Source organism: Carassius gibelio, chromosome A22 (assembly GCF_023724105.1).
Source record: "Carassius gibelio isolate Cgi1373 ecotype wild population from Czech Republic chromosome A22, carGib1.2-hapl.c, whole genome shotgun sequence".
In the NCBI taxonomy this organism is placed as follows: Eukaryota; Metazoa; Chordata; class Actinopteri; order Cypriniformes; family Cyprinidae; genus Carassius; species Carassius gibelio.
The window spans coordinates 14,732,796-14,749,148 of NC_068392.1; the positions used below are offsets into that span (position 1 = coordinate 14,732,796).

The 16,353-nt window shown below is 36.2% G+C and overlaps 1 protein-coding gene across 1 annotated transcript; it reads right to left on the reverse strand.

Moving 5' to 3' along the window:
* Positions 1–2,336: 2,336 nt before the first annotated feature.
* LOC127942649 (adhesion G-protein coupled receptor G7-like) lies at positions 2,337–15,283 on the reverse strand. Its single transcript, XM_052538505.1, has 5 exons — positions 14,961–15,283; positions 14,029–14,110; positions 7,128–7,286; positions 3,147–3,306; positions 2,337–2,991 (listed from the first exon to the last, which is right to left on the reverse strand). The coding sequence occupies exons 1-5, from the start codon at positions 15,262–15,264 to the stop codon at positions 2,842–2,844; spliced, it is 855 nt and encodes a 284-aa protein (XP_052394465.1). The 5' UTR covers positions 15,265–15,283; the 3' UTR covers positions 2,337–2,841.
* Between the last annotated feature and the right edge of the window lie 1,070 nt (positions 15,284–16,353).

The following is a 16,353-nucleotide window of genomic DNA, read 5'->3' on the forward strand; positions in this document are numbered from 1 at the left end:
AATTTTAGCCATTGGTTCTTCTGATCTTCATTCTTTGGCAGTGAAAATAAAACAAACTTGCATTTACAATTAAAAACACACTGTCTCCTCGTCATGATGCTATCACACCAACTACTAACCAGAGTGTCTGTGTAGGGGGTGGGGCAGGTCAGAGTTTTGTTTCTCCCAAGACGGTAGGCGGAGATTATTATGCAAAGTGTTCTCGTTACGTACAAAGAGATGGGCAAAAGATTTGGAATCTATAACGACTCATTTCATCGATTCAGAGTCAACTCCTTACTTTATAAATCGTGTACTTTTTGGTTTAATAATTTGCACATTGTTTACACTGATGGACAGCTACATCATACACTGTAATACAGGTAATTTTTGATTTCCCATCTGTGAGGCTCTTTAAAATGGCCCCGGGGCTAAATTATGAAATACCGTAGTATCAGTAAGATCTGACGGTATCGGTTCTGCTTTCGGTACTGGAAGGGAAAAATTTATGTACTACGTATTTTTGCTTAATAATGTTATCGTGCACATTTTATTTCACCAAACATTTCTAATTTGCGATATTATTAAGACGTGTGTCTGTGAAATCTGCGAGATCTCTCATGAACGCCGCGGAGGGTGTCTGTCAGTCACATACACACACAACAAGAACGAGCGCAGCGCACACACACGCATAAGGGGCCATTCACATACCGCGCTCATAATGGAAGCGACGCGGTCGCGACGCGGTGCAACGAGCTCGTTTTTTCCAGGCGCGTCCGCACCGAGTTAAAAACATCTCATGTAACTTCCTCACCTTTTCCGTAACAACGTTGAAAGCTCATTCAAGATGAAGGAACAGCTGATAGCTGTATGTGGATTTTTACATTAATTTTGTAGCAGAGCTACTGCAAGCAGTTTTTAGTGCTGCAAATCCATTTATCCATTGCTGAAATTTCTGCGTCTTCATGGAGAGAGCAGGTCATGGTTGCTTAGCAACGGCAGACTCCTCAGGAGCACAAGTGCCCTAGGCTTGCAGAAAATGCTGGTTGTCATAAGTGCAACAAAATTTTTGCATGTAAGGGCGGAACCAAAAGCAATCTGTCAAAGCATTTTTCAAAAGACAGAGAAATGCAAAGTTTTCGACTGTCTAAAACAACACAAAGTAACACAACACAAAGTACCGATGAGAATACCGTTAAAGTACCGGACCGTTAAGCAGTATCGTAAGAGTAGTAATACCGTTAAAACCTTAATGATACCCATCTGTCACAACTTTCACTAGATGCTTTTATTGTATAGACAACATTAAACTGGAAACTATTCAGAAGTTGTATGAATCTATTCTAAGGAGGTTGAAATCCGTACTAAAGGCAAATGCAGTAAAAAGTGGTAAAACATCTTAATAATAAACTTGCTTATTTCCCACGTGTTCACATTATTTTGTCCAACTGCTGCATATGGGTTTTTTTTTTTTTTTTTTTTTTTTTTTTTTATGTTTGGTTTAAATCTACAATTTAAGATTTACTTGAGTCATCTATGTTAATGGTCTTTTATATTGAGATTATTTTCATCTTCTGAGTTCCTTGTTCCCGGTATCCTGCACTCTAAATAAAAAAATGGTTCTTTATTTGCAGTAACTGTTTTAGTTATCATCCTGTAGAATATTTTTATGCTAAAATGGCTCTTTGTTTTAGAGTATAGGATTCGTTATTTGTGCTTTTGTCTGTTTCTTTCTTCTGTTGAACACAAAATAAGATACTTTGATGAATTATGGAAGACAACTATGGAACTATGGTTATCAACATTGTTCAAAATATCAACTTTTGTGTTCAACAGAAGGAAGAAACTCATACAGGTTTGAAATAGCATGAGGGTGAGTAAATGATGATGTATATTTCTCTTTTTTGGGGTTTGGTTTCTCCTGTTACTCATGTGTCATTCTGTGCCTTTCTTTTGGGAGAGTTTAGACTTATTTTAGAAAATATTGTTAGATCTTAGATGAGATTTTCATCTTGCTTTTAGTGGAACCTACCCATGACTTTGTGTTACTATATAACAAACACACACAAAACAACAGTTTAAAGTAGTGTTGTTTCACATTGCCTGTACCTTGAGAGCAAAAAAAGAATACATAAAACAAACCACATTCATTTCCAGATAATGTTTATATGGCTACAATGTAAATGTAAATCAATTATTTGTAAAGGTTAAAGGACTCTCTGCATTGTAATATCTGAAATTTCTCTCAACTTTACTTGTACAATATGATTATATGAAACTATGCATTTGATATTAAAATAAAATTAAGATCTTAATCTTAATTAAGTCAACAGACAAATGGTTTTCTATCACTAAAATACAGTAGTTTAAATAAAAATATAATAATAAGTGTTGTATATGATTGTCTGGTTTTTTTATGCTGCCTTCACATGCTATCGGAAATTTCCCATTTCCCACTTCCCACTTGAAGTCGGGACTATGAGCTTGTCGTATTAAAGAGCTTTAATGTCGGAAAGCATAAAATGTAGCATCCCATTAGTTGACTATCATAAGCATCCAGTGCACTACTTATGCAGTTTGCTGACAATTCTGGGATTTCGGTCAAATACATGCTTCTTTCACTCCTTATAACACATACAATATGCTTCGAATGATCATTCATATCTAGCCTATAAATACACTATTTTAGCATCAAGACAAAGTTACGTAGTTGTTGTGAGAAAAGCATTTACAGCAGCCATGGTTGTCCCCTCCACCATGTATAAAGATTATGACCCGCCCAACTCGGGGAAATCTGGTATAAAAATTATTTCCCAATTTCCCAGTAATAAATATAACTTCAGAGGCATTCATGTCTATTTTCTAATTGGGAAACTCGTATTTACGATAATTCCAATAGAACATGAAGGCAGCAAAAGGCTCCCCCACTGATTCAGCATCAGAATCCTGTTTTTGTCGAGTCCTTGTCCTGAGATAAGACTGCAGTGTGAATAAAAGGAAAATCTGAAAACCCTTTGAAGAACAGAAAATGTAGTGGTCAGTCACCAATCAATGCAAAAATCTTAAAACATCAGCTTGAATAAATTTAACAAAAATATGTTCTGAACATAAAATACAGTACTTAGTTTCAGTTTATCAAAAATGTTAAGTATAGTGTATTAACACACCTGTGTCGTGTTGCAGAGACAGAAGACCACACTGAGAATGATGTAAAGTGTTTTTTCATGAGTGATGAGCACAAAGTAACCAACGATCCAGGACAAACCGAGCACCGCAGCCAGAGAGAAACTACTCAAAATCTTCTTCTTCATAGAAATCCCTCGTGAGCTAAAGAACCAAAATTAACATTTAAATAATATAGAAAATTTAAAAAAACAGCACTCTTAAAATTACACCTCAGAAACTGCTCACATGAAAGAATTCAAACTATATTCAAACCAAAACTGCAGTGGTGGAAAGAGTACTGAACATTTTTACTTAAAGGGGGGGTGAAATGCTCATTTTCACTAAATATCCTGTTAATCTTGAGTACCTATAGAGTAGTACTGCATCCTTCATAACTCCAAAAAGTCTTTAATTTTATTATATTCATAAGAGAAAGATAGTCTGTACCGATTTTTCCCGGAAAAACACGAGCGCCTAGAGGCGTGACGTGTGGGCGGAGCTAAAGAATCACGAGCGCGAGTAGGCTTTTGCGTTGAGAGCGTTTGGAAGCTATGACACAGATCCAGAGCCTGAAATTTAACATGAGCAGCATCAGCAACGACGTCTCTATGTGGTATGTACTGAAACTGTATATATTTGCTTAACGGTTTTGGAAAATGACTAAGTTCCACTTTATGTCGTCTTTTTTTTTTTTTTTAAGCTGTACATGTGGAAAGTGCAGTTTGATGACAACATCGCATGTTGTTTACTTGATGTGCTTACGCGCCGATTGCTAAGTTAACAACACAGAGATATTTTAAGCAGTTTTACTCACCGCCTGCAGTTCCAACACACGATCGTGACCCTTTTTTGTTGGGACTGCATTATCCTTAAGAAATAAACGATGTGCAAATCCGGCGTCAAACTGGGCCTTGTTTGTAAAACAAGCATCTTCGAAATGCAGGGAAAAAACAAAAACACTTGCACAACTCCGTTGATGCTCTGTAAAAATAAACTCCATCCACTGGTCCCTTAATGCTGTTTTTTTTTTGGTAATCTGTGCAGGGTTGTCTTGCCCTGGCAACCAAAAACACACTTCTTTTGTGACGTTTCGCTCTCTCGCTCTGATCAGTGAAATGTCTGTGCTCAGCCTCGCTATACGGGAGCGCGCGCTCTTCCGGCAGAAGTGCCTTAGGACCCATATAAGGAAATTCCGCTCCATTTAACGTCACACAGACCCATACTCGAAAAAAACTTTCCGAAACTTGTGACAAACCAGAAGAGGTATTTTTGGAACAAAAATACTCCTTCAAACGTACAACTTAATTTTTTTAACTTGTTTAGCATGGGAATCCAACTCTTTAACAGTGTAAAAAACTCAGTATGCATGAAATAGCATTTCACCCCCCCTTTAAGTACAATTACTGTTACATTGCTTAAATAATACTCAATTACAAGTAAAAGTGCTGGTGTCTAAACACTACTTAAGTAAAAGTACAAAGCACCCCTCTACTCAGAGTACTAATTACTAGTTACTTTTTAGACGTTGATATTTAATGAATTGCCAAAAATATCAGTATCAAAGATCTATGTGGATAAAAGCTACTTTGAACAAAACCCACTTTTATCTTATTGACAAAGTATGTTAAGTCGTGATCATGATACAGGAATTTCTCAAGGTATTCTTCAATATCTTGAAAGATATCAGTATCAAAGTATCCGTGAACCATAAGTTGCAACAGACTTCAGTGTTGTGATGTATTTCCAGGTGTAATGGAATATTGAATAAAGGGCAGGGTTTTAACGTGGTGCACCTCCACTCCACTTCTTGCTCATAAGAGAGATTTAAGGTTGCATTGGAGCAGTTAAAGGGTTCCTATTATACTCTTTTACAAAGTCTTCATTTTGTTTTGGGGGTATTTTGTTAACTTAGAACATGGTCTCATGCTGGGTTGTTTGAAAAATTCATTATTTTTAATATAATTTGTATTATTACAATACCTTTCTCCCCAGACAATTTTTTTCCCCCAGTGTACTGACTTGCATTGTTCAGTTGTTTGCCACAAGACTAGAAATGTGCACTAAAAAAGTAAGTAGGGTCATTTTTGATTTTATGAAGACCGATCATTTTCAATACCAATGGCAAAACTACCACATAATGCCATAGATATTTGAATGTTTAATTTTTTTTCTTATGTCCATCCATTTTTTTCAAGGCACTCATTATTTCAAGCTTTGAAATTGGTTTAATCCTAGTCTTCTAAAAAGACAAATTTGCTTTATGAACAGTTTTTATATAGGCTTTTATTTACATACATATCAATATTCATGAATTATCATTACAAAATTTTAAATCGTAAACATTTGCTCATTCTGTTTATTTGTGTCTTTAAAATAGGGTAACGTAAGTATTTACATTATTTACCTTATTTTAACTTTACCATATTTTAGTAATGTAAGTAAGCAGTTTAATGTAAGTGAGTTATGTAAGAAAGCAATGTAATGTAAATGAGCTGTATAATATAAGTGAGTAATGTTGTAAAAGAGCAGTGTAATATAAGTCCGCAATGTTGTAAATGAGCATTGTAATTTAAGTCAGTTTTGTAAATAGTGATTTATGTGACTTCAATTATTTCTTATTAAACTGCAATTTAAGTAAAAAGTTTTTTGAAAAACCAAAACCTGCTTCAGTCTTCAATTGCTGCTGAATTGTGTTAACATGCATATAGAAACATAAGGAGAACAAGAGATTGATTGTTAGAGTCTATTTGTAATTAATACTATAGTAGTTCAGTTTCCTTTACATCTTTAACTAGATGTCAATTTATCAATTGAATGGGTGACCTCTCCTCATTAATCATGCAAACATTCATTTATAGAACTATAGATCGATGTATAATATATATCTATGCCTCATTGTTAATTCTTGAAGTAAACTTGTGCCCATTTGGTGAACAAATAAACTGTTTTAGACCACTGCTCGAGTTGAACACGATGTGTCCGGAGTGTGTGTGACACAGGTGAGTTCTCCTAGACTCAGTGCTGCTCTTTTATTTTGATTAGATAATCATTAACTGTTCAGGAATAGAAGCAGTTAAAGTTTGAGATTATACTTTCTGCTTGCATAATTATAGGGCCCTATATGATGTGGAAAATGCGGACATAATCACAGAATCCTTTCACGGAAAGGAATTCACAGTTTAACATGGAATGTCAAGGAATTTGTCAAATTTTGAATGAATTAATCAAAATTAGGTCATTACACTTAAATCAAATCGATATGGACAAGTATGTGTAACTATTAATCTGTAAAAGTCTATTTAAATATTAATCCTGCATGTTCTGAGTGTCTCTGTTAGTTGTTTTATGCATTCAAATAATTAGACATGCTAAAACACATAATTTGGTAATAATAAAAAATATGGTGAGAAAAAATAAACATTTCAACGTCATTTTTGTTAAACTTATTAAATTGATGAGAAAATATATACATTTCATGATTATAATTAATTTAACTTTATTTTTGTTTAATAAACTTTAATTTGACTATTAAAAAGGAAAAGATAAAAAATAAAATAGAAAAAATAGAATCCAGAAAAATGTCAACAGGAATAAAGGAATTTGGAAAAAATAAAACAGAGTTTAGGAAAAATAAACAGATTTCATAGGGCCATATTAGAGTGTGCTAATTTCAACAATTACTATTACTATTATTATTACTACTACTACCACTAGTATGCCTCATTACATTTTTTTTAAATTAAATAAAGCACTACTTTAGTTTTTGTTCAGTATCCATTTTAAAAACTATCGGTTAAATAATCGGTATCGGCCAGTGTGGTCCAACCTAGCTATCGGTATTGTCAAAATCCACTATCAATTGACCTCTTGTGAGTAGTTGTAATTCGTTACCTCAAACACTGCTAATGTTATTAACTGCATCAATTAAGTTTACATTAAACTTTGTTTTAAACAGACCTTTCTGTCAAGGTTCAGTTACGTACCTCTTGAGGTTGGGACTCACACAGCAGATGGTTTGAGAGAAGTAGACAAGCAGAGATGTGTTAAAACACAACATGACCGCTAGAGGGAGCAAGAAACCCCACAACATCGGCCGCTTCGGATCAAACCTTCCCGCCTTGTCCAGAGACGCCAACCAACAACTGCAGAAATAAGAAGATAAATAAAGACTTGAGAAAAAAAATAACTGGGGAATTTGTAGGTAATGTCCTACCCAATACTACAAATTATAGAAGCCTGTTTCCACCACAGTTGATAAAAATATGATTCTGTAATACATAATAATGAGAAACTTTCTCATAATTATGACATAGTATCTCTTAACATTGAGAAACATTCTCTCAATATTGACCTATTTTCTTGTAATAATGAGAAGATTTCTCATAATAATTACTTAGTTTCTCATAATATTATCTGTTCATGAAGTTCACGTGTAATGGCTTTAATTTCTTCATACATTTTTTTTTATAAATTTTTCATAAATTTCTACTTTTTTTAGAAAATGTGACATTGGGTTTGAGAAAAACACAAGGAGAGGGTAGGATCCAATAGCAAGGTATGGGTTTATCAAACAGAAGGATAAATACAAAATAAACAGAGTTGAGAGACAAACAAAACCAAAAGAGGGAACCGGATGAAACGGGAATCTCAGAGGAACGAGAAGGTAAGGGGAAGTCTCGGGAGACGAGAACATATCAACACATAGGGTAGGGACTCCATACAGATGACAGAGAAAGACAGCTATACATAGGGAGACTAATGACAAAGGATTGTCAGCACCTGTGCGATTTAATTGGAGTGCAATTACTGTGAAGACAGAACCAGACTAGAGGAATTAAAGTGCCTATGGTGAAGTTCCTAAGGAGAAGTGAGCTCACTAGGGAACAGCCAGGAAAACAGAGACTGACAGCGTGACATTACCCCCTCCCCTACGGAGCAGCTCCCAGATGCTCCACCTGAAACCCCGGAAAACCCAACAGAAAAAGAGATAGGAGGGAGGTGAAGCGGCGGCGGACTAGGGGGAGGGACGGAGGGTCAGAAAACAGGGACAGGAGAACCAGATAGAATGGCCAGACAGAGACAAACAACCAGGTGCAATGGAGAGACAAAGACAGGACAACCAGGTAAAGTGGAAAAAACGGAACAACCAGATGGAATGGAAAGGCAGAGACAGGAAAGTGTAACACAAAACAAGGAGTCCAGGAGGGTGGTGGACCGGCGGAGGATGAAGGGGAGGGACGGAGGGCCAGGTCCAAAGAAGGAGATAAATAGAAAACAAATGAAAACAAAAACACAAAAACATGGGTACATGGGGGACATTAAGTGATGCCCACCCGGGTGGAACAGAGGGCCATCACAACCATGTGGTCAAGGCAGAAGCCCCCCCAGGGCAGAGCGGAAGACCACCACATCCTCGTGGTCAATGCCAGAGTCCCCCAGGGCGGAGCGGAAGACCACCACGTCCTCGAGGTCGAAGCCTGAGTCTCCCAGGGCGGAGCGGAAGACCACCACGTCTTTGTGGTCGGCCCAATGGGAGGACGAAGATCACCGGTTACTTGACTCAGTCCTTGAAGATCACCGGTGACTAGCCTTGTCTCTGGAAAGTCCATGGTACCTAGTCCTGACTCAGGAAGGTCATCAGTGACTAGCCCTGACTCTGGAGAGTTCACGGGAACCTGACTCAACTCAGGAAGGTCAACAGGAACTAGCGCTGACTCTGGAGGTTCAACGGTAACTAACCCTGACTCTGTAAGGTCGACGGTGACTAACCCTGACTCTGGAGGGTCCATGAACACCTGACTCGACTCCGAAGGGTCAACCGGAAACTGACTCAACTCAGGAAAGTCAACGGGCACCTGACTTGACTCGGGAAGATCAATAGGGATCTGACTAGGTTCAGGAGGAACAACTGGGACATGACTCGACACTGGATGGTCAGCAGGAACTAGCCCTGACTCTGGAGGGTCAAAGGTCACTAACCCTGACTCTGGAAGGTCGATGGTGACTAACCCTGACTCTGGAGGGTCCATGAACACCTGACTCGACTCTAGAGGGTCAACCGGGAACTGACTCAACTCTGAACAGTCAATGGGCACCTGACTTGACTTTGGACTGCCTGTGGAGACGTGAGACGCCTCTGCTTCGGTCACCGCATCAGGAACGGCCTCGGTCACCGGCCCGACCTCTAGAACAGCATCGAGCACCGCCTCGGCCTCCGGAACAGCATCGGGCACCGCCTCGAGGATGGCAGCGGCCTGCTCGGGAACGTCCTCCTGGACGGCGGCCCGCTCGGGAACGTCCTCCTGGACGGCAGCAACCCGCTTGGGAACGTCCTCCTGGCTTTGAGGAACGGTAGACACCTGTCTCCTTCTCCTCCGCCCTCTATGATGGCGAGTCGGTGGCACCTTGTCTGGAGACTCAGGCGTTGAATCGACCATCATGTGCTGTGGCGCTGGGCTGGCGGCCATCTTGTGCTGTGGCTCTGGGCTGGCGGCCATCTTGTGCTGTGGCGCTGGCTCAGCAGCCATGACGTGTTGTGACGCTGGGATGACGGCCATCTTGTGCTGTGACGCTGGGCTGGTGACCATCATGGGTAGTGGCTCTGGACTGGCGGCCATCCTATCGGAGGAGACAGGAGTGGCTGGGGTATCCCATGGAAGCCGATGCTGCAGGTAGCACACAAACTCCCAGAACCCGAATGTGTCCAATTGTTCGAGTTCCTCCTGAGGAACCGGGTCATCCAGTCCAGAGTTAAAATATTCTTTGAGGGCCGCATCATTGTAATTCATGCCCTCTGCCGAGGACCAAAACACCAGTGCCATTGTCCCCACGTCATTGCCCCCTTGGTGGAAAGAAATCAACTTTTGATATTTCTCCCTCCGCTCCACCATGCTGGTTGGGGAGGAGACACGAAAAGACATACCGCTGGATCCTTGTCTGATGGAGTCCTTCTTTGACGGTTGGGTTTGGGAAAAACACAAGGAGAGGGTAGGATCCAATAGCAAGTTATGAGTTTATTAAACAGAAGGATAAATACAAAATAAACAGTCTTGAGAGACAAACAAAACCAAAAGAGGGAACCGGAAGAAACTGGAAATTCGGAGGAACGAGAAGGTAAGGGGAAGTCTCGGGAGATGAGAACATATCAACACATAGGGTAGGGACTCCATACAGATGACAGAGAAAGACAGCTATACATAGGGAGACTAATGAAAAAGGATTGTCAGCACCTGTGCGATTTAATTGGAGTGCAATTACTGTGAAGACAGAACCAGACTAGAGGAATTAAAGTGCCTATGGTGAAGTGCCTAAGGAGAAGTGAGCTCACTAGGGAACAGCGAGGAAAACAGAGACTGACAGCGTGACAGAAAATAAGTCATTATTATGAGAAAATTATAAATCGCACTGGACTATAAGTCGCATTTATTTAGAACCAAGAACCAAGAGAAACATTACCATCTACAGCCGCCAGAGGGCACTCTATGCTGCTTAGTGTAGACTACAGGAGCACTGAGCAGTATAGAGCGGCTGTAGACGGTAATGTTTTCTCTTGGATCATTTCTCTCAGTTCATGTCAAATTAATTTTGAGAAATAAGTCACACCTGACTATAAGTCGCAGGACCAGCCAAACTATGAAAAAAAAGTACGACTTATAGTCCGGAAAATACGATAAGTCATATTATGAGAAACTATGTCATCATTATGAGTAAATAAGTAAACATTTAGAGAAAGTTTCTTATTATTGTGAGAAAAAGTCATTATTGTGAGAAAGTTTTTGATTATTATAAGAAACTTTCTTGTAATTACGAGAAACTTTATTTCTTCATAAAATGGCAAAAAAAAGTTATTTTTCAAATTATATTGAGAAACTAAGCCATTATTGTGAGAACGTTTCTTGTTGCTATGAGAAACTAAGTCATTATTATGAGAACATTTCTCATTATTATGAGAACGTTTCTCATTGTTACGAGAAACTAAGTCATTATTATGAGACCGTTTCTCATTGTTACGAGAAACTAAGTCATTATTATGAGAAAGTTTCTCATTATCAAGAGAAAATAAGTCATTATTATGAGAAAATAAGTCAATATTTTGGAAAGTTTATCATTATTGTGAGAAAATAAGTAATTATTATGAGAAACTAAGTCATTATTATGAGAAACTGTCATTTATTTACAGAAACTAAGTCATTATTATGAGAAAGTTTCTCGTTGTGAGAAAATAAGTCATTATTTCGAGAAAATAGGTAATTATTATGAGAAAATAAGTCATTATTTTGAAAAAGTATCTCATTATTATTAGAAAATAAGTCATTATTTTGAAAAAGTATCTCATTATTATTTGAAAATAAGTCATTTCGAGGGAAAGCCAACATTTCGAGAAAGTTTCTCATTATTGTGAGAAAGTTTCTCATTGTTGTGAGAAAATAAGTTATTATTTCGAGAAAATATGTAATTATTATGAGAAAATAAGTCATTATTTTGAAAAAGTATCTCATTATTATTTGAAAATAAGTCATTATTACACGAAAAGTCATTATTTCGAGAAAATTTCTCATTATTATGAGAAACTTTCTCAATATAATGAGTTTTTTTTTTTCGAGAAAAGTCATTAGTATGAGAAAATAAGTCATCGTTTCAAGAAAATAGTTCATTATTTCAAGAAAATATGTCATATTATGAGAAGATTTGTACATTTTTCAAGAAAAATATTTTGATAAAGTTTTTTCATTGTTATGAAAAACTCTTGTAATTACAAGAAACTTTATCATAATAATGACTTAACATCTCATAATAACGAGAAACTTTCTAAAAATAATGAGACACTTTCTCATAATAATTAGAAACTTTCTCAAAATAATGAGAAACTTTCACGTATTATTGAGAAAATTTCTTGACTTATTTCCTCTTAATAATGAGAAAATTTCTCGTAATTACTTAGTTTGTCATAATAATGAGAAACGTTCTCGTAATAATGACTCAGTTTCTCATAATAGTGAGGAGCCTTCTCGTAATAATGAGACTCTTTTTCGAAATAATGACTTAAAATCCACAAAAAAAAAAAAAAAAAAAACGTAATCGATGCATGCGCATCACAAGAGTGTCGGCACGCTAGCAACATCAGTTGGTCAAAGCCATGCCGTAACAGTGCAAACATTGCTTGTTCTGTAATCTGAAGTGTTTAATGCTATAATCTGTCATTAAACAACAATTTCAGATAAATTATCTGCATGTACTGTTTTGTTAATTTGTAGCATTTAAGTTGTATACTGAATTTGGTTCTGTCTGTCTTTGTACTTCAAGCCACATTAAGTATTTTTCAAGTTAAGCGTTTGTCCTGTAACAAGAGGGACGATGAAGACCAAGTGGTTTGCGATGGTAACGAACAACGATGCTTTGTGCTTTTGAAATTAGATTGGTTACTAACTGTATGAACATTGTATGCTTGTGTGCATGAAAGGGACTGCTAATAAAAATAATAAATAATTTAAATAAACATATATAAATCAAGTTTATATGTGTAATGGATTTAAATTTCTTCATAAAATGCCTGGATTTCTTAACTGAATTATTAGTCTGGAATGTTTGAAGCCATAACTATCTGGCAGAGTAACAGTGCCACAAATTAACCAAAGACTACATGCAGATAATTAATTTAAAATCATTATTTAATAGCATTATACACTTCAAATTACAGAAAAAACTACGTTTGCGCTGTTACTGCATGGCTTTGATCATAGATGTTGTTAGTGTTCCGTCACCCATTGCGCATGTGTCGATTAAGATTTTTGTGTGTGTGTGTGTGTGAATTAAGTTATTATTACGAGAAAGTTTCTTATTATTACAAGAAAGTTTCTCATTATTACAAGAAACTAAGTCATTATTTTCAGAAACTAAGTCAATATTACAAGAAATTTGAGAAACTTTCTCAATATAACAAGATACATTTAGAAGATGTCTTTAAGATGTTCATGATTTAGAATGAATGTAAAACTGACATCTTAAAGATATCTATCAGATGTTTGTACACAGCAGATGATTTAAATATCTTTGACAGACAACTTGCAGACATGTGGTGCTATCTGAATGTTATTCTCTAGTTATTTAACTCTAGTGGCGAATGAGGTGGAAGTCTTGCACATTCACAGACAGGGCCATTTCTAGCCAACTTGACACCCTAGGTGAAATCCCCTTTGGCGCTCCCCCAGAATATATATATATATATATATATATATATATATATATAGAGAGAGAGAGAGAGAGAGAGAGAGAGAGAGAGAGAGAGAGAGAGAGAGAGAGAGAGAGATGGATGGATGGATGGATGGATGGATGGATGGATGGATGGATGGATGGATAGATAGATAGATAGATGACTTATAGTATCTTTTCAGACACTAGTTTCTTGTCATATTTATATTGATTGTTGTAGTAATAACACTAATTTGTGGAGATTCAGCGCATTGTGAGTTCCACAAATCTGAATGCATTAGTTGCCCAAATTCTTAACTGTAAAATCATTGTGTTGTCACTAGATGCCTGTACAGCTCTATGCAACAATCCCTATTAGCTAAGACATTTCACATAATTTGCAACTAAATCACACATAAATTAATTTATTTCATTTAGTTTAAGTTTAGATATTAACAATGGTTACTTTTTATATGCATCTGTTTTTGTTCAGTTGTTTTGTTGTTGTTACTTGAAACATTGAAACAACTCAAAATCAATTTCCAGAACATTCTCGTTCACTATTCCTGGCTGGTGGAATGATCTTCCCACCCCTACCCAGAATGCTGAATCTCTGACAATTTTTAAAGCAACAGCTGGAAACGCATCGAAACTACTTGGCTTCATCATGAAAAAAAGAAGTAATTTTTCACTTACAACTGCTCTTGTCGATAACCTAAAGGGTCCCTAAAGCTGTAGGTGGTGGACAGTGAGACGCCAACAATAACAGCAGGCAGACCTAGACATATTATATATGAATGTGATTTTTCAGAATGATTATAATAAATGATATGATTATCCTCATGCTTTATATCTTGATATTAGGCTACTTTTGCTCACTTAAAGTTAAACTTTAAACAATAAATTAATAACAGTTAAATGCCAGCTAATCTAAAATAAATATCCATTTTCATACAGTATAATGTTGTGAAGCTTAAATTCACATATAGAATTTAAAATGATTGTTTATTTACTGTTATAGATGTATATTAACTAAATAGTATAGAATTTTTATATTAACATAATGTGGCATGAAATCAGTATCATTCCGAACTTTACTATTAAATATAAACTATTTAATACCATTTGTGACCCTGGACCATAAAACCAGTCTTATGTCGCTGGGGTATATTTTTAGCAATAGACAAAAAAAACATTGTATGGGTCAAAATTATAAATTTGTATTATATAAAAAAATCTAAAATCATTAAGATATTAAGTAAAGATCATGTTCCATGAAGATATTTTGTAAATTTCCTACCTTAAATATACATCAAAACAAAATGTTTGATTAGTAATATGCATTGCTAAGAATTCTTTTGGACAACTTCAAAGGCGATTTTCTCAGTATTTGTATTTTTTCGCACCCTCAGATTCCAGATTTTCAAATAGTTGTATCAGCCAAATATTATCCGATCCTAATAAACCATATATCAATCGAAAGCATATTTATTTTAGAAATCTCAATTTTGAAAAATTTACACATAAGACTGGTTTTGTGGTCCATAGTTACATTTATCCTTTATTTACAAGTTATGCAAACAGAATTAAACTGTCATGACTTTTAATATCAGTGTGTTTAAATGTACCCCAGCCGACTGTCATGGCGATGGTGCGGAAAGCTCGGGGTGGACCGTTGAGGGCATTTCTAATGAGGAAAAACACATGAGCTGCATACAGGATGTTCCAGGCAAACGTGGCCAGCAGGAAGTACTGCAACAGAGCTGTGATTGCTGTACAAGGACCCTGATCGACATTCTCCTGCACATCTGAAGAAGGAATAATATTATGCTCTGAAACAGAAGCCTTTGAGTTCTGGACCGGGTTGTTGATCCCAAAAATGAAGAGCAGGTAGTAGGTGGTCATGCACAAACAGATGTTCACCAAGAGCATAGTGGAGTTGGCTCCTCTCTGTTTCCTGTAGAGTTTATGAAAAAGAAAAAATTCAAGAGGATTAATCTACAAAGAAGGAAAAAATATACACTTTAATTTTGACAGTTCTACAAACCAGTTCTATAGAATTATTATTAGTTTGGTGAACATTATACAATAGAAATACATGATATGCAATAAATATTGTTTTCCAGTAAAAATATTATTGATGCACCAATAATAAAATAATACAATTCTGGGCAGTATGCTGATAATTATTTGATCTTTATGGTTGAAATAATTTTTAACACAAAATTAAAAAATTAAAACACACAAAAAAAATTAAATAATTTTAAATGCTAAAGGTAAATTTAAGCATCACATTATAATGTACAGTATGAAACATTGGCATTCATTGATTTGCTAAAGATTACATGTAACAATGTTGTAAAATAGTATTTTTAAAGAATTAATTTTATATTATCAAATATAGATATGGTACAAATATATGGGAGAAAAGAAAAGAAGTGGACTTACGATTAATTGGCGCTTTGAACTATTATGTAATTGTGGCATCCATAATCGTAATTGTGATTAGAAATGTAAGTAATTGTGCAGCCCTAAATTACAGGATACTTGTACAATGACAGAATTATTTTACCATGGTACAGTACAGTAAAGGAGCATTTATTCTTAAATGTACCCAGTGCATTTACCTGGTCTTAATCTGATAGACTGCAGTGAGGACCAAACCCACAATAGACAGACTGCATCCCACAATGCTGATCCAGTTTAAAGCTTCAGAATAAGTGTAGTCTGCTCTAAAGCTCTACAAGGAGAGAAAAATCTTGATAATACATGTTTATAGTTCACCTACATTCACCAAACATTAAAGTGCCCTGTGTATTATTACTAACCACGACATGAGGTAAGCTAACGAAAGATTCTCTTGAAATCAGTTATGATTTGTGTCTCCTGTGCCCTTGATGCAAGGAACATCATTTACTGCATATATGAAGAGTTTCTATAGGAAATTATGTTCCATTATGCTGCCTATCTAGGCACCTCACTAGCTTTTAAAGCAGCTTTTTTAAAACATGTATGTTAAAC